At 39.1% G+C, this 23,204-nt stretch overlaps 1 protein-coding gene across 1 annotated transcript in view; it reads left to right on the top strand.

Moving 5' to 3' along the window:
* LOC139718824 (CD109 antigen-like) overlaps positions 1-23,204 on the top strand; it is an 81,597-nt gene that overhangs the window by 39,082 nt on the left and 19,311 nt on the right. Inside the window, exons 8-19 of the mRNA XM_071630289.1 lie at positions 243-327; positions 2,421-2,532; positions 2,739-2,828; positions 4,249-4,485; positions 5,109-5,306; positions 6,182-6,334; positions 9,286-9,348; positions 11,771-11,962; positions 12,907-13,056; positions 14,042-14,164; positions 16,013-16,118; positions 22,494-22,632. Coding sequence (XP_071486390.1) covers positions 243-327; positions 2,421-2,532; positions 2,739-2,828; positions 4,249-4,485; positions 5,109-5,306; positions 6,182-6,334; positions 9,286-9,348; positions 11,771-11,962; positions 12,907-13,056; positions 14,042-14,164; positions 16,013-16,118; positions 22,494-22,632 — 1,648 coding nt within the window. The remainder of the gene's footprint in view (positions 1-242; positions 328-2,420; positions 2,533-2,738; positions 2,829-4,248; positions 4,486-5,108; positions 5,307-6,181; positions 6,335-9,285; positions 9,349-11,770; positions 11,963-12,906; positions 13,057-14,041; positions 14,165-16,012; positions 16,119-22,493; positions 22,633-23,204) is intronic.

Consider the following 23,204-nt stretch of genomic DNA (forward strand, 5'->3'; position numbering starts at 1 on the left):
ATGTGGGCCACCCTTCTCCAGGATAAGATCTGAGAAACCAAGGGTATAGCATGAGGACTGTATGCAGTATTGTAATCTCTCATGTTTCTTGTCGTAACTCCTTTTTGACATTATTTACAAAAACTTTGATACAGGTAACATCTTTAGTACATTCTCTTGTTTTTAATGTTTCTTTACAATATACATTGTTTTACTTTGCTATTGACCTCATTTGTCTTTCAATGCAATTTGATCTTGTCCAGTTCTGCCAAAGTTTGAGGTGACAGTTAATCTACCTGGAGCCATCAACAGTTCCTTTTTGTCCGTTCCTGTCAGCGTCTCTGCAGTGTAAGTCACATATTTTTTTCCCCAAAATGCTTGTACATGTATGATGATGATTGGGATGCTGTGTTCCATGGTAATATACGTACACATGTGTGCATCATTGCTCTCACATGGGTGTAGCCTATTTTGAACACACTAATGTTAGCCAGTGGCAATGACCCTGTATAGTAAACAATCAAATGTTGCTTCATTTTATGTGTTTTGTTTCTTTGTTTGTTTGTTTGCTTGCTTTTTTTTTGGGGGGGGGGTAGCAAAGAGTTTTTGTCTAGGAAGTGGCAGAGACACTGTTATTGCCTGAAACATGCAATCCCACACCTAGTTCAAGTTGAATTTCATAAAGAGAATGAAGCTGGACAAAAGAATGGTAGAGGCTACGTCAAGACTCCAGAAATTGCAAATTGGAGAAGGGGGTGGTGTCATCCACCTCACAATTTGCCCACTGACTCGCACCTCCAGTGGTCTTTCCTCCCTTTATCCTTCACACCAAGTCATTGTAGTCTTATAATAAGGCTTTTCAAGAGGTTTTTTATACCCCCGCCAAACGAAGTTTGAAGGGGGTATATAGGAATCAGCGGACGGTCGGGCGGTCGGGCAGGCGGGCGGGCGGTCGGGCGGTCGGTCCGTTGCGAACTTCTTCCTCAGTTTTCAACCGATTCCCATAAAACTTGGCACAGATGTGTGCCTTGGGTTGTAGATGTGCAAGACGTATTTTTTGACAGTACCCAAAAGTACGTTGCCATGGTAACGGCATATTATGGGCAAAAATGGGTACAAATCTTGTGTCGCGAACTCCTCCCACAGTTTTTGATCAATTTTTATGAAATTAGGGACAGATGTTCATCTGAATATGTTAATGTGCAAGACACATATTTCCGCAGTGGCAAAAAGTGCATTGCCATGGTAACGGCATGTTATTGGTAAAATATAGGGCAAAATGCTTCATGGCAAAACTGCTTCATCAGTGTTCTTCCAATTCTCATGGAATTCATATTGAATGTTTGTCTTAGGATATAGGTCAGCATGACACATTTCTTGACAGTGACAAAAAGTATGTTGCCATGGTAACAGCTCACATATTATGAGCCAAAATGATGGAAAATTTTGTGTTGCAAACTACTTCCTCAGTTTTTGCCCAATTTCCATGAAAATTGGTACAGATGTGTGCCTTTGGTTGTAGATGTGCAAGACGCATTTTTCAACAGTACCCGAAAGTACGTTGCCATGGTAACGGCATATTAATGGCAGAAGATCAAGGAAAGATCTTGCGGATTTAACTACTTCCTCAGTTTTTTGACCAAAGCTTATGAAATGTTGTTTTGACCAAAGCTTATGAAATGTTGTTTGGCGGGGGTATAGCCAGTCGCTGTAGCGACATTTCTAGTTTGTTTGTTTGGTTTTTTTTTTGGGGGGGGGAGGAGGGGGGAGGAGGGGAGGGGGTAAGGCAGTGCAGTTGCTAAATTATATGCCCAAAACATGATTTTGATATTACTGTAGTGTGCATGCCCGTTGGTGTGTTGGGATACATGTACTTATAAAACAATGACATTATATTGCCTCTTTCATCTGGTACATGTGGTTGCCACTGAATATCAATCACTGTTTTGGTAGAAACATGTGAAACTTCATAGTCCTGACATTTTCCAGTGCTGTAAAAGGTGTTATTTTCATGAGGATTGATAATTTTTTGTGAATTTAACGAATCAATGTTGAGCTGCGAATCTAAGGACACATGAAAATATTGCCATCTGATCTTGATTGCATTAAATTTGTGGACACACAGTAATGCACTTATGTACGATAGCCTTGATGTCAAATTGGGAAAACAACATTTCACAAGAATGTTATCTATACCTCCTCATTAGCAAAATTATCTGTATGTGAAAATAACAGCTCTTACAGTATGTCTTCATGTGTAACTGGGCTCAAGACTAGACGGGCTTCATTCCAAGCAGTAGCTTCATTCCAGTGTCATTGTTCCAATACATCTTCATGCATGCATGCTTTATGTCAGCAGTAGCAGCTGCATTGATTGGTTCAAGACAGCCTTCATTTCTGTTGATTTGAGAGTTTTCATTCTCTTTTGCCTCTGTCCTCAGGTACACCTATGGGAAGCCAGTCAAAGGGACGTTATCACTGAGTATGAAACTACAGTGGCAAGAGGAAACCATCACCTTTACATCAACGGTGAGTGATGTTCTACCATCAAACTGACAAAGCCGTATTCAAACTTTAACTCTGTACGATTTAAACCCCCTGTCTACCATGTAAATGAGCTTTTACAAGACAGTGGTGGATCCATAGGCGGTTGCCCCGGACTTGCGCTTCCCCTTTATTTTTGTTAAAACAAGAGAAATAAAAAGGAAAAAATGAAATCATCTTTGGTGTCCCCCACCCCCCGTCCCCCTTTATATAAGGAATTCCTGGAGCCGCCCCTGCAAGACCATGCTATGAGCTGTGGGATGCAGGAGCTGACCAAACTTGATAGTACAGCATCCTTTGCACCAGTCTGTTAGCCTTAATAACTGCTTTTGCAAATATGCGACATGGCAGCTCAGCAGAGCTGCAATTTCCCCAGGTGCAAAAGTGCGTATGATGTCAAAAACAATATATTTCCCTAAGCTGCGTCAGGAATTCTCATATGATGCTGTTTTGGCCGACTACCGTTGTAGATTCGAGAGGATACAGAATGCCAAGCTCGTAACCATGCCAACAGCAGAAATTTCCACATGACACACATACAATCAAACATCTGCATCATCACTGTGAATACTCCCCTTCATCTTGAGACTGCAATGGAAGAGCGTTTTTGGAAAGCATTGTGTTTCCAAGCCGTGTAACTCTGAATTGTTCAAGGAAGCGTTTATGCTAGAAATGTGGTAAACTAGTGGTACAGAAAATTGCAATCTTTGCTGTGATGTACATTTTTGGACACAGCTATGGCCATGATTCTTTCTATGCCCTGTGGCATATTATGATTTTTCTAAGTATCTGTACATGCACCGTTGTGCCTGTGAGCACAATATGCAGAGTTGGCAAGCCATTGACTGAGTCATGCATACCAGCATGGCACACTAAAGAGTAAGTGGTGAGGTGAAAATTGCCATTCCTTTAGTCAATCAGAGGCACTGTTTATCATAAAATGTAACAAAAACTGATGAAACTCTCCCTTAAATCCGGTCTGGATGCTACTCTATATGTGACTAAATTTCAGATGTTGTTGTTGTCTTCTTCTGCCCCAGTACTCAAAGCTGAGCTTTATGATAGACTTTAGAGTGCTTGAGAGCATTTTTATTTTTGTAATCTGTTGAATGAAATAGTGCGATTCTTTTATCTCCTTTGCACTCCATACCAGTGGAGATTTGTCATGCATTTTGTCAGACATCAATTGAAAATGTTCACTTTGTGTTTTAGTTTCATGGTAACCTTTTCTTTTGATCTGTGTGCAATACATTCAAGAAAATTCCATTTAAAGTCAGTTTAAGATTTTTGGGACGTAATCTGTATCAGGTCCTCTTAAAGTCAGCACTTAGTATGTTTTGTTGGAGATGTCTGCCAGCAATAATAAGGTCATGACTGAAGGTTGTTGGAATTATTTCTTCCAGTACAGACTCGGTGTCTTTGTATCACCTAGTTACGATGGAAATCTGAGCATTCGTAACACTGTGGCCAAATTTGATACTCCATGAGCCGTGTCATCCACTCAAGATCTAGGGCTTCCCATTTTAACGCATCCACTTGGTATTCTGTCTGGAAAGAATCTCAGTAATATCCCGTATTAATTCCCTTCTAGACTGGCGGCATCAAAAGTGCCATTTAGATTTTGAAATTGTAATAATGCCATTTAGATTTTGAAATTGTAATAATGCCTATGATAATGAGGGACCTTTGACTAGTTTGCCCACACTCTGTCCGCTTTGTGTCTAGATCGACGGGAACAAAGTGATCAGCTTTCCCCGGTCCGATGTCCTTTCGCTGACATATGATGGGAATATAGGCTCGTACAGCCAGCTGATGTTCACGGCCAATGTCACGGAGACCCTGACAGGGATAACTCAGACGAATTCAGCGGACGTCACATACCACCAGTACCCCGTCAAAGTGGAGTTTACGGGGTCCATCACGCGAGCGAACTACAGACCTGGATTGCCATTTCATGTTCACGTGAGTAGTATTTGATAGATGTGACCCAGAAGCTCACTTTTCAATAGAAGAAAACTGTGTGTACTGTGCGTGTGTGTGTGTGAGTGCATGTTCTGTGCATTTTTTCCCCTAGGATGTTGCTAGTCTAGTACTTGCTTGTAACAAAGTTTCTGTGTTTTTTGTCTTCATTTTAGAATAGTCTGCAGTGTTGCCTATTGCTGTAATCAAGCAGCATTGCATGCAGAAAAATAATTTAACTGGTAGCTGATCGCGTTTTCAGTGGAGCTGTACACGCTGTATCCTGAATGGAAGATAGAAATCATGTCAAAAGGCTGATATTGTAAAGGTACATTTAGGTATCATTTTAGTGCTGTTCTACTGTCGTCTATGTCTGTGTAAATGCCAAGTGAACTCATCAAGGATGTAATCTTACACATGACATCGTAGCTACCAATTCTTCACCATGTTTTGTATGTATCAATTTATGCTCGCTTTAGGTTGGTTTTTTTTCAAACTTCGTCGAATGAATCCATTTTGTGAAATGAGTTTGTCATACTTGGTGTTAAAGTATTGTCTGTTTCCACTGATGCCATCTTATTTGCTTTCCTTGTCCCATCTCTTCTTTCATGTTGCCGTGGAGACAGCTGGTTGTGAGTCATCACGGGGGAAGTCCCCTCACCGCGGAGGAGAAGAATGCTGGCTTGCAGCTGAGAGTATGCCCTGGTTGGTGTGGCTCTTCACAGAGACCGCTTCTAGTGCAGAATTTTCCCATAGCAAGTCAGACGGGCATTGTGGAGACTTTCCTTTCCACCGAAGGCTGGAGCAGCTCGTTAAATATTGAGGTGAAGAAAACGCTCTCTTTCTCTGCCTTGTTCTTCTCTCCATCATTTTCCTTTCCCCATGTTATCACTTTGTTCTTGTTCTTTTCTCATCCGTTTCCTCTTTCCCTGTGATAAATGGCAGTAAGTGGAAAGTATGTATTTCAATTTGAATCGGACGTATAAAGTTGAAGTTGTTGGTGTATCAGTAATCACCAAGACTACCAATAAATTGATAAAAAATTTGGATTTGAATTGGAGATTTGAGGTTGAACTTGCGAATGTGTTCCCAATAAGTAGCCCTAAGTGCAAACAACAAACATTTTTGTATTTGCATTTGGATTTGTATTTGAATTGGACATATAAACTTGAAGTCATTGGCGTGTCAGTTGTCAGTAGTGCTATAAACTAGAAACCACATATTTGAAAATCTAATTGAATTGGACATTTAGAGTTGGAGTTGCTAGTGTGTCAGTAATCAGCAGCACTATACTGGAAGCCACCTATTTGAATATGAGTTTTATAGGATTTGAATTTGAAATGTTAAGTTGAATTTGCCAATGTGACAGTGATCAGTAGCATTTTAACTGGAAACCATGCATTTGAATTTGAATTTGGACATGAATTGGAGATGTGAAGTTGACATTGCTGGTGTGTCAGTAATCAGTCGCATTAATTGGAAACCATGCATAGAATTTGAACTTGGATATGATTTGGGACATGTTGTTGGATATTGGATATGAATTGGATATACATTGAACAAGTTTCTGATGTGTCATGTCAAAGGCCGCATTCACCCATGCATTAAATTTGAACTTGGATATGTTTTGGACATGTTGTTGGATATTGGATATGAATTGGATATACATTGAACAAGATTCTGATGTGTCATGTCGTAGGCCTCATTCACCCACACCATCAAAGTGCCTGGGAGGTGGAGGAGGGTTACCACAGAGGAGTACACCGTTCAGGCGACTCATTACCTCTCGTCTGCCACCTCGCAGAGTGGCAACTTCCTCCAAGTCAGAGCGGCGGATTCAGCTCCATTAGAGGTGAGTCCGCACCAATACTGTAAAACACAATATATTCGCGGCATGAAAATTTCACGAATTGGAGTTGACGGCCATTCATGCATCATGAATTTTTTGCGAATTTCCACTGGCATCCAATGCATATTGTGGAGGTAAGAACTTTCGCATGCAATTTGATTTTCGCGAATGTTGCCGCTAGGGAAATTCGCGAAATTAAAATGCACACGAACATTCCTCGTTTTACAGTAATCCCATCAGGTTATGCACAGAAATATGACATGCACACACACAAAGAAAAAAGATTATAATATGGGGGTTCATGGTTTATAGACTGCAAACCTTGTCTACCAAAAAGTGTTTGTTACTGGGCTATTACAACATAATGATAATGCTAATGCAAAGACTTCACTTATTCTTCATGTTGGTTTCATGTCAAATAGTAAATAAAGAGAATAAAGTGAAGTTTATTGTGTCATAGGTCAATGGGAGACTTGTTAGGTGATGACATCATCTGTTCCTCCATTTTATGTTTTGTGGTTGAAATGAATATTCAGGTTTTAGGGGAAACGTACAGCATGAAGAATTCCATAGCATTCTTTTTTGGTTGCAAAATGCCTGCCCGATGATCAGAAGGTGGCAGATTCGAATCCTGCTTGAGTATGTGTGCCCATGATTTCATTTGTCATAGCTACTACTAAATCACCGATCAAGTTAGTGCTTATTTATGTCAATGTAGGGAAATTTGTCAATCAGTTGCAATAACAACGACTTGACGGAAGAATTTCATAAATTTGAATTCTTATTTTGAGTCTGATTGTGACAAAATGTGTGATATTGTGTTTATCTAATTCACTCTATTCACAAAGGTCCACTTGTACATATTGGCCCAAATTCATGAAGGTGGTACAATCGAAACCATGGTTTACATTTCATTGACGAAATGACTGATTTTGTAACAAAATAGGCCATGCGACACTTGGCGCTCCATACGAATTGTCCATGGTTTAAACCATGGTTTTACCGTAAAGTTCTGTGTATAAGACGCACCCGTGTATAAGACGCATCCCTACTTTCGGACCTAAAATTAAAAAAAAAAAAAAAATCCACACAAATATTGCGTGTGTCATACATATTATTTCAGCTCAAAATTTCCCTAGAATTTAGCATGCATTTGCTCTATTTTTCGTTTCCTTTTATACTTTCTTTTTACGGTATTCATCGGACATCGGCAAAATATGGAAGACGCAAAATGCGAGACTTGTCTCGGTACTCACTTGCTACTGTTTCGCCTTTCAATCGTGGCACATGTGTCATGCATATCGTACTCATGAGTGTACAGTACGATCTTTGCTGTCGTACATAGCAGAGGGTGTCTCGCATATTGACGCATGTCAGACTGGAAGGTTCATTACGAAAAATAAGAAAAACATCAACAAGTGTAGCAGAGGGATCATACGGCGAGACGTACGGTGCGTGCGGTAATTACACTCACTGTTGTTTCGCCCGGAGGGATTACCAGTAACATGTGTGTCTCTTGTACCCTGCGTGTATGCACAGTGCTAGCCTTTTGCAAAAGGCAGCTCGCTATAATTTCAGCACACGCACACAGAGAGCAATGGACTTGCACACAAAGCGCGCAATGGGCAAGCGCGCTACGATCCGGTCGCTGTGTGCACGCGAGTCCATTGCAGCTGCTGCCTTTGCCAAAGGCTTGCTAGCTAGCTAGGTAGCTACAGTGTAGCTATGCTATCCCAGCTGGCCTCGTGAAATGAAGAGCAAACGAACGACATGGATATGCATGCATGCTTCACACATGCACATCGTTCATATTTACGGTGACATAGTGTCGATCCTACTCCGTATTTTACAGCTTTTGTCTATGGCCATATTGATACTAGTACATTGATAAGTTTTACGGTATCGGTAATTTAGTAATGATACCTGTACATCGTGTATTTCAGCTACTAGGTTGGCTGTTTGTAGCTTGGTAGACTGACATCAGTACTAGCATACATACAGCAGTGCTGTTACAGCTGTTGTCTATGGCCAGATTGATACATCGTTGCTGCACAAGGCCGATCGTAAGTTTATCTCGTATTTGCAGCTTTTGTGTGTGTCCAGATTGAAAGATCGCTCATTTATCCGTAAGTTTCAGTGATTGCTTACCTTCCAAACGTCGATGGGCATACATGGCCCCAAGTTGGCCTTATAAAATTGGGTGTACATGACGGATTTTTTTCCGTGATTCGACTGTACCCGTGTATACGACGCACCCCCGATTTTCAATGTTTTCCGACGAAAAAATAGTGCGTCTTATACACGGAACTTTACGGTAATTGTACCACCTTTGTGAATTCGGGCCAGTGTGTACTTGCACTATCATTGAACTTCAATTAAGCCTTCATACTCTAGACACAATAGATTGACTCTGAACATACCTGACCAAGCAGGGTTTGAATGCAGTGTATAGCATTATGGGTGTGGATTGTCAGGGGCAGTGTAGTTTAGTGGTCCGCTGCAAAAGTTTGCAGTGTGGACTACTTCCACAGCCGTCTATCAATCCAGAGGACTTCAGGTATACATGTACATGTCTCAATGAACCGATGTGCAAGACATGCTCTCTGTCCTTGTCATACAACTGTTGCCGTGGTCACCACATAATGAAATAGGTAGAGTGAACTCCTGTATTGAAGCAATTCATTACATTCAGAATTGGCACATGCAGTGATCTTTGACTGTTCACATGCAACGATTTATTGCCATGGTGTCTTTATTTTGTTATTGGAGAAAAGTCAAGAGGAATTTCGGAGCAAACTTGTTGCTGGAATATGTGCATGTGTCACCTCTTGTTACTTTCCTCCCCAGGGTAAAAATTGAAGTTGGAGTGTACAAGTAAATTCACATTTAAGAATAAATCTTAGTGTTTTTTAATCTTATTTTTTGCACTGTTTTGTTGTAATGTTTTCATGCAGGTTGGAACACAGGCGTCATTTCTCGTACAGACCAACAGTGCCCCTGGAACCCTTACTTATCAGGTAAGGACTAATTCTAGTGCTGTGCTTTCTGTAGTTCTGAGCAATTCTCAACCCATTATTTCATGTATAGAGACCACTGGACTCGTATGGGTCCTGTCTTGTTTGATTTTGTACAGCTCTATACTCATTCTCCATGCAAAAAAACATTTTTCCCCAAAGATCGCAGTGTATAATGACTTTAGAATTATCATGCTATGCAAAAGTCATGAATGTCAGCTGTAATCAAGAGTTTTTGAACAAGGGCCTAAAACGTACGTGACACATATTTTGATTTTTTGCAGTGCTAGTACTCATTCTCAAAAAAAAAAAAAAAAAACATTTTCCCCCAAAGATAACAGTATATAATGATTTTAGAATTATTGTGCTAATGCAAAAGTCGTGAATATCAGCTGTAATCAAGAGTTTTTTTTAACAAGGTCCTACATGTGTGTGATGCACAAGCAGAAAAATGCATCTCATTTCTGACTGAATGGGAAATATTATTTCATTGCATGAGTAATGGCCAGAGTCTCTTCGTTTTATACAACATCTCAGATATCAATGAATGAAATCCATGCCAGTGCCTGAATATACAATGTTCATAGTACAGAAATGGTAACCATTTTTTTTTTTTTTTTTTTGCGTGAAAGGCAAATATTTGTATTGTGGCACAGTCGTATGGTTGTTTTAAGTAATTGTTGAGAGTAAATAAGTGATGAAGTGTTGACTTGTATCTGACTTAGACCCCGTTAACAGTGTGAGGCTCGGCTGCGGCTCGGCCCAGGCCCGCTTCAGTGTAAACGCGCAAAAGGCCAAATGCGGGGCCAAAATTGGCCTTGCATTTGGCGTCGCTCTGGAGGTGGTCTCGGCCGAGCCGCGGCCGAGCCCGGCCTTTTCTCAGTGTAAACGCAAACTGGGCCAAATGCGTGGCCGATTTTAGTCTGGCTTCCAAACCCTCTGCCCATACTTTTTCGCTATTCAGGATATTAACCCCCTCAATGTCGAAAGCTAGACAAGTATAGTTAAAGTGGGTTTTGTCTTGCGAAGGATTTTTCCTTCGACAAAGACCTTTGCCCGAACGGCGACTTTGTCGCCACGGTATCCAGTTGGCAAAGGGTCTGAAAACCAGACTTTACCAAATTGCATTTGTTTACAAGCAGAGCACCACTATGACAAAATATTGAAAGGTTTGAATTAAAGGCGCGGTCGAGCCCGGCAGTGTAAATGGACAAAATTGCGGGGCTCGGCCCCTCAATTGAGGCTGGGCTCGGCCACGGCTCGGCCCAGCCTCGCACTGTAAACGAGGTCTGAGTGCACACAGCAAATGTATGTTTGTTGTGACATCAGTGGAGTGCTTACAAATGTATATGCAAAATGTTGAGTTAGAAAGGGAGCAAATGCATACAGGATGGCAATATCCAAAAACTGCTAAAAAAAAAAATGCATGCTGAAGAGCAACAGTATGCAGTTGTACCTCATACTCGAGTGTCATGCAATGAGCAGTAGACCCAATCAGATAGCAAGAATTTTTGTAGGTCTTGTATATTTTCTGTTTGTGTAGTCTCAATGAAGCAAGAATCTTTTTAGGTGTTGTATATTCTCTGTTTGTTCTAGTCTCCATAAAGCAAGAATCTTTGTAGGTGTTTTACATTCTCTGTTTGTGGTCTCCATGAAGCAAGAATTTTTGTAGGTGTTGTATATTCTCTGTTTGTGGTCTCCATGAAGCAAGAATTTTTGTAGGTGTTGTATATTCTCTGTTTGTGTTCGTCTCTATGATGCAAGAATCTTTGGAGGTGTTGTATATTCTCTGTGTAGTCTCCATGAAATAGAATCTTTGTAGGTGCAGTTGTATATTCTCTGTTTGTTCTAGTCTCCATAAAGAAAGAATCTTTTTAGGTGTTGTATATTCTCTGTTTGTGGTCTCCATGAAGCAAGAATCTTTGTAGGTGTTGTATATTTTCTGTATGTGTTAGTCTCCATGAAGCAAGAATTTTTGTAGATGTTGTATATTCCCTGTGTAGTCTCCATGAAATAGAATCTTTGTAGGTGTCATATATTCTCTGTTTTTTCTAGTCTCCATAAAGCAAGAATTTTTGTAGGTGTTGTACATTCTCTGTTTGTGTAGTCTCCATGAAATAGAATTTTTGTAGGTGTTGTATATTCTCTGTACATGTGTTAGTCTCCATGAAGCAAGAATCTTTGTAGGTGTTGTATATTCTCTGTTTGTGTTAGTCTCTATGATGCAAGAATCTTTGTAGGTGTGACAGTTGTATTTTCTCAGTTTGTTCTAGTCTCCATAAAGCAAGAATCTTTTTAGGTGTTGTATATTCTCTGTTTGTGGTCTCCATGAAGTAAGAATCTTTGTAGATGTTGTATTTTCTCTGTTTGTGCTAGTCTCAATGAAGCAAGATACAAACTTGATTCTCGCCCTATTGTTGTGCAGATTGTCTCCCAGGGCAACATCATCGACACAGAGACAATCAGCGGCGTCACTGGAACCAGCTACACCATCCAGCGCCAGATCACAAGGAACATGTCGCCAAAGAGCAAGCTCATAGTCTACTTTGTTGACTCGACGGGCGAGATCGTCCTTGACAGCCTTGAGTTTGTCGTCAATGTTGTTTTTGATAATCAGGTAAGACATCTGATGTCGGCAGGTTAAGCATTTCCTCTTCCACAATTCATGGTGAAAGCGACGATCGGTTCAGAATATGATCAGCTTCTGTATAAGCTGCTGTTTTGGGGAGGGTTTGATTTTTGTGAATTTCACGAATCACAGTCAGATCGCGAATTTGACAACTTGCGAAAATGTCGCTTTGCGCTGAGGTAATACTGCATTTATGATACCATTTGTGTCACTTTGCGAAGACAACGTCTCGCGAAAATGTCTCTGACCTCCTCATTCAAAAATATATGTACTTGAAAAAAAAAACTTCTACAGTATCTTTCATCCATTTGTGTAAAGCACATTTCTCATTACTGCAATAAATCCAAATCAGTCCAAAGCAAAAGAAAGAAGATACACAAACTGGAATTTCCTGTAATACCGTAAGCATTTCAGTTTTTTTTTCTCTTAACAAAGAAACACTTTTTATGTATCTAATAGTACAGATAAGAAGTCAAACAGCTATTAGTCTGTTTTTTGTTTGCTTGTTTGTGGGTCCTCGCCCACATCTTTTTCACTCCTCTCCTCTGCTTTCAAAGCTTGTATTTCCTCTGCATAGTCAGATTTCTCCTTCTTTCACAAGGTAAAATAAATAATGAATTGTATTTTCAAAAAATGCTAACATTGATAATCATGATGGTAATAATCATGACAGTGATATCAGGGATAATGATAATGGTGATTATGATGATGATGAGAATGATGATGAATGATGATGATGATGATGATGATGATGATGAGGAGGATGATGATGATGAGAATGATGATGATGATGATGATGATGAGGAGGAGGAGGAGGAGGAGGAGGAGGAGGAGGAGGATGATGAGGAGGAGTTTGATGATGACGATGAGGAGGAGGGTAATGATAATGAGGATGATGATGATATTAATGATGCTCTACGATGCTCTGATAGGTGACGGTGAGTTTCAGCCGTGATGAGGCCAAGCCTGGAGACGAGGTGTCCTTCGACGTCGAGACCACCCCCGAGGCCTTCGTTGGGATTCTCACCGTGGACAAGAGCGTACTCCTCCTCAAGGACGGAAATGACATCACGCACAACCAGGCAAGTCTCTTTTGTAGGCTTATGGAGCACTCCCTCCGTTTGATGGCCCCGTTCACAATCATTATTTGAGTGGCACAGTGTCTGAGACACCAAACTATGTGTCTGAATTGGGCCAGCAGAATTCATCATCATTCATGCACAACCAGGCAAGCTGAGACTCTTTCATAGGCTGACAAAGAACTCCCTCTCTTTGACAGCCCCGTTCACAATTGTCATTTGAGCAACTCAAGGCATGTTCGCACAGCCACTGGTAGTCACGATCCATGATAACTTGTGTTTCCATTTGAGTCGCGACTAAAAAACTGGATTCATGGTTTTTCATTGACATGGGCTTAGTTATTAAGACTATTAGTGAGATTCAAATCGCAATCAATGCACCACTAAGAGTGTGACCTTTCCAAAATAGTGATTATTTATACATAAAAATATATATTATGTATGAATAATTATTTGCAATGCAAAGTGTATATGTGTATTTGCAAAATCATACCAATCTCATACAACACATTTGTATGTAATTCAAGGTGCATGTTAGATGCATGGTGCATGTCAGGATAAAACTGTATGAGCCTTGAGACTCACACCTGCACTTTGGCCTCACTTGAACCAGTGTGAATTGGGTCATAATATTTCTTCATGAATTGGTACTTCTTTTTTTTTTTGCATGTGTATGTGTAAACAAGAGTATAAAAGCATGATTTTCTTTATGACTTGAATCACGCTTTCTCAGTGTGTGTAATGGGCCTACAGTTTCCATAATCCAGGTTCCATGGATGACCTGACCCCCAGACTGTGGTTTCTTTTGAGGTTACAACTCAATAACATGATGAGATCATTTTCTGAGAGTCAGTACTTCTGTTGATACTTTGTCCAATTCTAATGCAAACTTCCACTCATGTCATTGAGCTAAGTCATTTCGAGGAATCAAGCTTTCTTCTGATTGCCTGTCCCATCATATTCTTATTCGTTTTGTTTCTGTCGACAGGTGCTCGAGACTATGGGACGCTTTGACACCAGGCAGAATGACTTCTACAATCCCTTCTCTAATTGGGCATTCTGCTTCGTCCCGTACTACACCCGTGGAAATAGTGCTGGCTTGCTGCTGAAGGTATGTCTTTGTTTGTGTGTTGTTGTTGGTTTTTTTGGGGGGTGGATGAAAACTAGATTGAGGAAGATAAAAGGAAATATTGCTTGTTCTAAGTATTCCCTTATGTCATTCTATAAATAAAAATGAGAATCTTCTCTGAAAAAAAAAAAATGCTTCTAGAAGATTACTGCCAAGTGCTCCATTGGTTTGGTTTGTCAGCATTTTTTTTTTTCTCAGACTTATGTCATAATATCCATGTAAAACAAAGATATTTGAGTATCTGAAACTATGCCCTCAGGTCAACTCTTAAAGTGTCCAGTGAATTGTTACAGTGATCATGGAAATTAACCCTAACTAGGCCGGGCTATTTAGGTAGTTGACAGAGCCGGGGGGTGGGGGGGGCTCCCAGGCCCCCCCTCCAGATCTCGGCCGTCGACCGCGCGATTGCGACGAAAATTGGCACACACATTGCCTATGATGTAATCTAAAATATCTTGAAGTTAATTTTTCAAAAACTTATCATTTATGCTAGATTATGCTAATTTATGCATAATGATGCATGAAATCAGACTATTTGGTATAAATCACAAAATAAAGCTCAAAACAGGCACATTTTTTGTGTAAATACTCTTTTTAGTGTCCTTAGCAAATGTAATAAAACAATTTTGATATGAGAAAAAATTCTGAAGTATTTTATTGTTTTTTTGAATTTCTTATTTATTTCTTTGTTTTTTTCGACTTTATGTTTTTCATTTTTTTTCGATGAAATTTGTCCGCGACATCGCTCCGAACATGAAAATATGTTATTCATTGATTTAAATCAATAAAACACCAAAATAATCATGCTTTTATGAAATTTGCCTGTAAGCACAGTTTGCATTGAAATTGTACACGAATTCACGTTTTTGAGCAGTTTTTGGTCCGACATGCATGTACATATTTATGCGCAACTTTGGAACCGCGCGCCCGGGCGTCGCAAATTTGGTGTCAAAAGATGCACGAGACTCGAAAGAAAAAAGTCATGAAACGTCGCGCCGATAGCTTTTTGCGATTGCGATACACCGCGCGGAACGTCGGGGGGGGGGGGGGGCCTCGGAGGCCCAGCCTAGTTAGGGTTAAGTGAATGGGAAGTTCAGACAATTTTCATAATTTCACAACATATAGTACATACATTGACAGCTCTATGTATAGATTTGTGGAAATCATTGTGGTCCGGGAACAGAGAAACTAATACTCTGAAAAGCAAAAAAAAAAAAAAAAAAGAATTACCCTGAACAAGGATGATGACATAGGTGGCTCACATACACTTGTACATCAGAAATTTAGCAAATGCAGTTTCATTACAATACCACTTGCTTGACAAGTTCACCTGTGCAGAATCTATGCATGTCTTCTTATTTGGTATTGCTTCTTTGAGCCCCATTCTTATGGTGAGGCTGCAATGTCATCATCCGTGTTCATTGTGCTTTGTTATATATTTTGAAAACATTCTCATTCTTCATCCCAATCACCACAAATTTTGAAACTCTGTAACCTATGTCACCAAGTTATTCTTGTTTAAATGTGAAAGTGAGAAAAATATCTGAAGGTCTCCTTTAAATGTAAAGATGAATTCTTTGAATGTTTGCCAATGTCTCTTTCAATGTTTGGTTTGCATTCTGTGTTTTGCACACTCGGTCATTATAAGTGAAATTCACTAACGTGTGATTTTGCCGTCAAACATTGCAGAGGTGGTGTTCCTCTAATGGGAAATAACTTCTTGTATCTTCTTGTTGTTTTGTTCTTTTTTTTCCCTTAAACTTTTACCATCAAAGGGATTGAATTGTACTCTCTGATTTTAAACATACAACTGTATGTATTATTTGGTAGAATGCAGGGATTGTGTACATAACAGATGGCAATGTCCATTTGGAGGAGGAAATCTACTTCAGGGGAGAAGGCCGTTTCCCCGTCTATGCGGCTGCTGGTGGAGACAGTGAAGTTTCTGTCATTTTTTTTGACAAAGCATGTAGCATTTATGCTTGCCCCGCCTGCATAAACAAATTTGACAAGTAATGCCTGCACTGCACCTCTCGTTTTCTGCTCTGCTAGCTAGGGCTCGACATTAGAGGGGGCCCACTGGCCCAGGGCCACTTAATACTGATGTCAGGCCACCATATGTTTTTTTTTTTGTGACCCGGGCCCTGTTTCATAAAGCTGTTTGTAAAGTTACGAACGACTTACGAATGACTGGTGATTAGTTTTGATATGCTATACTGATCACCAGTCGTTTGTAAGTCGTTCGTAACTTTACGAACAGCTTTATGAAACACCCCCCTGATCAGGCAGCTAAAATCCAAAAAGAATTTTGTGTTTCATATCATTTCGGGCCAATGAAATTTAAAATGAAAAGATTTTAGTGCCCTGATTGGGCCACCAGAGGGAAAAAAGTTAGTGTCGAGCTCTGGTTAGAATTTTTTTTCTCATTAATTTTTTTTTTCCCTTTGAGTCATATTCTAACCATGTGTGGTCTTCATTATATCATTTCCTGCATGTCTGGCATCTGTTCCTCCCCCACCCCTCAGAATGCTGGCATTGTTTACATCACGGATGGAAACCCATTGTATGAGGATCGTTGGTATGATTATGGAGATGACTATTTGGAATTTGGACCAGTGATGTTTGATGGTTAGTGTTCAAATTCCTTTCATCACACTGTGATAACCACTTGGCAACATAACACTTTTGTGTACTGATACACTTTGCCTAACCCTTTAACTCTTAATGTGCCATGTTCGCACGTCCAACTCAGTGGATGGCGTGCCAACTTCACATATTCTGCTCACATGCACAAACCCGCTCAAACCGATCAATAAATTGCCAAATTCCACAGTATAATGAAAGCATTTCTTGCGCTTTTGTTCCTCTCACATACAGTTTGCATTTTATGTGGTGATTGACTATCAAGCAGTGTTCTCTGCTGGATTTGTGTGTAAATTCTTAGTTTCTGTCACTGTTTTGTGTGCAAAAGTCATACCTTTACGATAATGTAGCTACTGGTCATTCGAAAGAAAAATCAATCATAGATTTGTCATACAATTTATATCGGAGTAAAGCTTGGCATTTTCTCTTCAACTTTGCTCACTAAATGTTCAGCTTACCAGAAATCTATAACTGTACAAGTTATGATTTGAAAAGCAAAATGTTTTCTCAAGGCATGAATACCTTGGTGTCTCAGAATAATGTGGCACACAGGGAAGAGCTTTGTTTGTCAAATTGCACAGGTGTGTGAAAAGTTATTGTAAGCTTTACACCAAACTATTGAGGATCACCAATACAGAGAAGGGTTTGCACTGGCATAATATGAGATTGAGGCAAAGAAAATAATGCCCACTGTTACCCATCTGTGTTTCAGATGGATGCACACATTTTAAGATGGCTATTATGATTCAGGCACTATTGATGAAGGTTTCAATCTTTCTTACTCACCCAAATACAGTAAGAAACGAATTAGTATGAAAAGAAATAGTTTGAAAAAAGCTCAGATAGGGCTGGAAGGCACTGTAAGGCAAAGGTGACAAATCACTTTACCCTTGAAAAGTGATAATACTTCATTTTCATTCTGTCAGTGTGGTTGACAATCAATAATTCATTCACTTGCAGAAGCTTGGAAAATACAGTCGACCTTGCCTAGGTTGAATCTATTTGGACAGAAGAAATAGCTTCGACTTGGAGAAAATTCGACTTATGAGAGATGAATCTCAATAGAATATTATAGCCATCAAGCACTCTTTGCTACAACAAGTACAATTTGTGTCAGAAAGCATAGGTGGCCCTTGACATGAATTTGTCTGTAAATCTTGTGAGGATTTTCTTTTAATGCCTCCGCCACGAAGTGGTGGCTGGATCGTCTGTCCGTCCGTCCGTCCGTCCGTAATGAATTTTGTGGATAGCGTAACTAAAAAACCTTTTGAGGTATCCTAATGAATTTTGGCATGTATGAAGTTGTGCCTGTCAACTTTTGGGTGCACATGCTCAAGGTCAAAGGTCAAAAGGTCAAGGTCAAAACATAAAATTTAACTATTTCCACCATATCTATGCAATGCCTTAAGTTATTTTCTTGAAACTTAGTGTATACATGTATTACCCAATTAAGATTCTCTGGTGAAAGTTTGGGGTCATGTGGTCAAAGTTCAAAAGGCCAAGTAAAAATATTAAAACTTCACTTTTTTCTCTGTACCTAGGAAATTGTTCAAGGTACATGTATCTTCATGAAACATAGTATATATACATGTACTGACTGGCAGTGATTATCTAGACAATTTAGGGTTCATGGGTCAAAGGTCAGAAGTCAAGGTCAAGGGCAACACTTCAAAATTTTACTATTTTGCTCATGTTTATGCCATGCCAGCAGGATATTTTTTTTTTTTCACTCGGTGTGCATGTATAACCTAGTAGAGATTTTCTGGAAAGTTTTTTTTCCTTTCTTTTTTTTGCCTCAAAGGTCAAAAGATCAAAGATCAAGTGAAAGTGCTGAACTAACTATTTCCTCCATATCTCAGAATTGGCTCAAGTTATCTTGAAACTTACTACATACTTATGCATGTTCTGCCTGACAGTGATTATCTTATGAATTTTAGGGTCAAATGCCAGATGAAAATGGTAACAATTTACTATTCAATACTGAAATTACACTTTTTCTCCATACCTTGAAAATTACTCAATGCATAAACGTATGAATGGGTCAAAGTCAAGTTAAAGGGACTATACAGTACTGGTTGAGGTAGGAATTCATGTTTTGAACACTCCTAAGTGAGATGATGAAAAGCCTCTTATGAAATATGAAAGAGCATGTAATTTTAAAAAGGATTCAACGTTTATTTGATGAAAATTGGTTTTCAAATAGCCGAGATATCAAAAAAAGTGCTAATAATAAAAGGCGACATGCCACAACTTTATTAGGATCTCTTTGTTTCACCTTCTTTTTGGATATCTCAGCCATTTCAAAACCGATTTTCATCATATAAACTTTTGATACCCCTTAGAACTGCATGCTCTTTGACATCTCATAGAGTGGTTTGTGAATATCTCGCAAAACGTTAAAAGCTAAATCTACACCTCGACCAGAACTGTACACACCCTTTAAAGTCCTTAAATCCCCCAATCATGCTCTCCTATTCATCCAATTAAACCTAGGTCAAGGAAGGTGAACATTCAACACATTTGTGACAAACTTGTCGTTGTAATATTTTGCCAATTTTGTGAAAATGTAATCACACATTGTCCACATGTACTATCTAGACCTATTAGGAGAATCATGCATTATGGCGGAGGCATACCAGTCGCCATAGCGACATTCTAGGTTTTTTTTTTGTGTGTGTGTTTTTTTTTTTTTTTTTTTGGGGGGGGGGAAATTAGTTAGATAGATCTCATAATGAGATTTTAATTAAGTAATAATTTTTGTGGTTAACCTTTTTTGTATTGTTTGAAACAACAACATTAGGCCTTTAACCAGGGCATTGTAATAATTGTAGGTTGTACATATTGCTCTTGTAAGAAACACACAACAGCAACTGATGTCATAGAAAAAAAAAAAGACCCAGATGCTTTAATACATGAAGGTTAAAGTTTATCTTTGTACATTTTCACAGCTCTAAATGAAAGCAAAATACACTTTTCAAAAGGGCTCAAACTTCATTTTCTACAATTTGGACTTTGCTTGCAATACATAAAAAAGGTTTACCAAGAAACTTGTCTGGCTGATGGGATTTGCCAGGATAATGAGTTGTTATGGAGTATCGTAACATCCAAAGTGTAAAATGATTTTGACTATATGCAAAGGACTTTTATTCCTGAGTCGCCTTTCCTGTTCAGAAGTGGGTAGGTAGAATGTTACGTGATGTTCAATCATGCCCTAGCAATCGTATTTCCCAACAAACTGCATGTGATTCACTCTATCATAGCAGTATCAGTCAATCTATGGAAGATTGACTGATACTGCTATGGCTCAATTTGTCAATTGTCGATAATTGATTATAAAGTATTATGTAGCAGCAATGATCGGGTATGTTCCCAGATTGCATCACTGTCGGTGTACCATTCTGACAAACATTTTGCATTTTCATTCTTAGCCAACCAAAATGTGGTATCACTGCATCATTTCACACATTTCTTATGAATATGTGTAAATTTCAGAGCAAAAAAAAAAAAAAAAAAATCAAACTAGAGAAGCACTCTGAGAGCACAGACCTCCGCCAAGCAGCTCATTTCCACCACTGATCTTCTTCTCCAAATGAGATTAGTGATATCCACCCATACATACATGAAAATTGCCTCATTTCCCAATGTAGAAGCCTTTTGTTATGTCATCAACTTCCAGCTGCGCGGCGCCTCGCCAGCGCCTAGCAGAAACTAGAGCACTCACTTTAGTGCGCGTATGCAAACCTCATATATGCCAGCTTGAACTCCCCAAGTTCATTGACCCTACTGGCCAAAATATCAAAAATCCTTCCTAAAATCCATAAAACTTCCTGGATCACCACCAAAATGTAATGATCTGTTCCTTGTGTCATTGTAAACTTTTCCTGCAAGTCTCATTCAAATCCGTTCACAACTTTTTGAGTTATTTTGCAAACAGACAAACCAACGCCAATCATCACTTATTAACCTCCTCCTTCCTTGGCAGAGGTAATAAAGCTTCTGTGGGCATATGAGAACTATGTTTTCCCTGTAACTAGGAAAGGTTTCAAACAACCAGTCCAGAAACATGGTTCCCAGCCCATCAGGGAAATCAGGGAAAATTATTTTACTTTTTTCTAGTCAGGGAAAAGTCAGGGAATTTTGATTGGCCCCAAAATCGAAAGTAGTCAATCAGACTCTATCATATTTTATTGCATATCAAAACAACATCCACTGGATGACTGTTTTACATTACAGTGTTTTATACTGCAAATACTTCACCGCAACAACATAGAAAACATGTGAAACGGGAAATGAGTTGAAATGATTATCGTGGAATTTTGAGACTTCATCAGGGAAAAATCAGGGAAAAATCAGGGACTTTGAATTTGTTTTCTTGAAATGCTGGGAACCCTGAGAAAGGGACAATACTACACTACAGCTGGTGTAAGGGGACTTCTTCATGGAGAAATTGTGAAATAATACAAAACACATTGCATCAGACATACCATGTTTCATGCCGACTATGTGAGTCTCAATCCTCAGCAAAGTATCTCATGGTTTCTCATCCACACCTCCCAGAAAAAAAGAAAAGAAAAAAAGGGTAGATTAGTGATAACCGTTGGATTCATGTGTAGGCTACAGACAATACCTAGGTCCCACATGAACTGTATCTTACAGCTATTTTCCTTTTTGCATAAATCCAAAGAGGTCTCCAACAAGTCTGCCATATACTCAGTCATGTCAGCTATACCTTCAAGACTCATTCACCCTTGAGCAAAATTTGGGCAAAAATAATGCTGAAAATGATGTCTTAAAGGACCATCTTACATAACGAATAGATGAAAACTAAGCAAGTAAAACTGTCAAAACAAGTCAAAAGTGTGTGCCAAATTACACAATTTCGAATTCCAGAATGAAGAAGCTCAAAACAGGCAATCTGCTCCACATCCATTTCACCTCCTTTTTCAGCAGTTTCTCACTCCCAGTCACTTGGGAAACTTGGCATCTCTGACATTGCATTAACAGATTAAACAGCACATTTACAAGTGCAATCATGTATATATTTATACTGTACATTTATATATTTATGATAATTATTTATTAGTAGCATAAATGTATGCATGTGGATGTGTGTACATTTGATATAATCATAAAATGCAATGCATTGACAAATTCTTGTGTGTGCACATAATGGTATTATATGTGCCAATCCGCGATAATTTGGATAAGTGTAGGCCTATGTGTGTGGATATGAATGTTTGCATGTATGTATGTCATCTATGCAGTGTGTGTATGCATATGCGCGTGTCAGTTTGATCATGAAACCAGTTCAATTCTTGTTAATTTAATTAATTTAATTTCAAGTTAATTAATTCAATTTAATTGATTTAAGTTAATTAATTCCATTCTTGTTAATCAACTCCATACTTGTTAATTTGAGATATTGATTAAAAAAAAAACAAAGAAAGTATTGAGAAAATGTGAGAAATTTTTCTCATCATTACTTCAAGAATATTCCTTGTCATGTAACAAGTGAGGTATCACTGGAAAGGTTGTATTTTGCTCTGATGATGGACCACTTCAAAATGTTAAACGGTGGTGCATAATCCATTTTGCGATCCAACTCTTTATTTGTTTCTTTGTGGCACATCTCTATGTCTCTCTCCTGTTGTCGTCTGTGATGTTACAGCGATGCCAGCTCTAGCCGGGGAAGCCAGACCAGAGAGTCGTCAAGATAGCCCTGGAACTGGCAATGACGTGGCACCAGCAGCACCAAAGATCAGAAAGGAGTTCCCAGAGACTTGGCTGTGGGTGGACACGACCGCCGAGTAAGACTTGGATTTCCCTTCTGCCATCTGCAGTCTTTTTAACCCCTCGTGTCTCCATTTTACTTTTTACATAGCCTAACTTGCGATTTTTGTCATCAGTATTCTGTAACCTATGCAATTTGAAGGCATTTTTATTTACCATTTGCAGATGAAACAAAAACCCAGCTTTAGTGCTTCAAAATAGTTGTAAAATGTGAGTTAGGGGTAGAAACAACCAATGTTAAAATGTTAATCTGTATAATCAATGTTAAATATTGTTAAATATACAAAATCTGAACAACAGTTATCATGTTAAAATTCTTTCTAACATAAATTGTCTGCAGTTATGGTTTATTGAGAAAATTAGTGGTATCTCCTTTATATTTTAGGCTTTATAGCAAAATTTTTATATGGTAGGATGTTTTGTGATACAACTGTCCTAAACCTATGCATCAAATTTGATAATTCGAACATTTTCAAATCACTGCTCCCAATGGTAAACAATAAATCTGGTCGTGCAGTAATAGCAAATCCACCCAGGTGTAGTAGTGTTGCTATTAAAGTCCAAGTGAAAGGCCACAGTGACATAGTAG

Source organism: Diadema antillarum, unplaced genomic scaffold (genome assembly GCF_040938485.1).
Source record: "Diadema antillarum isolate AM-2024a unplaced genomic scaffold, OU_Dant_1.0 scf00000100, whole genome shotgun sequence".
In the NCBI taxonomy this organism is placed as follows: domain Eukaryota; kingdom Metazoa; phylum Echinodermata; class Echinoidea; order Diadematoida; family Diadematidae; genus Diadema; species Diadema antillarum.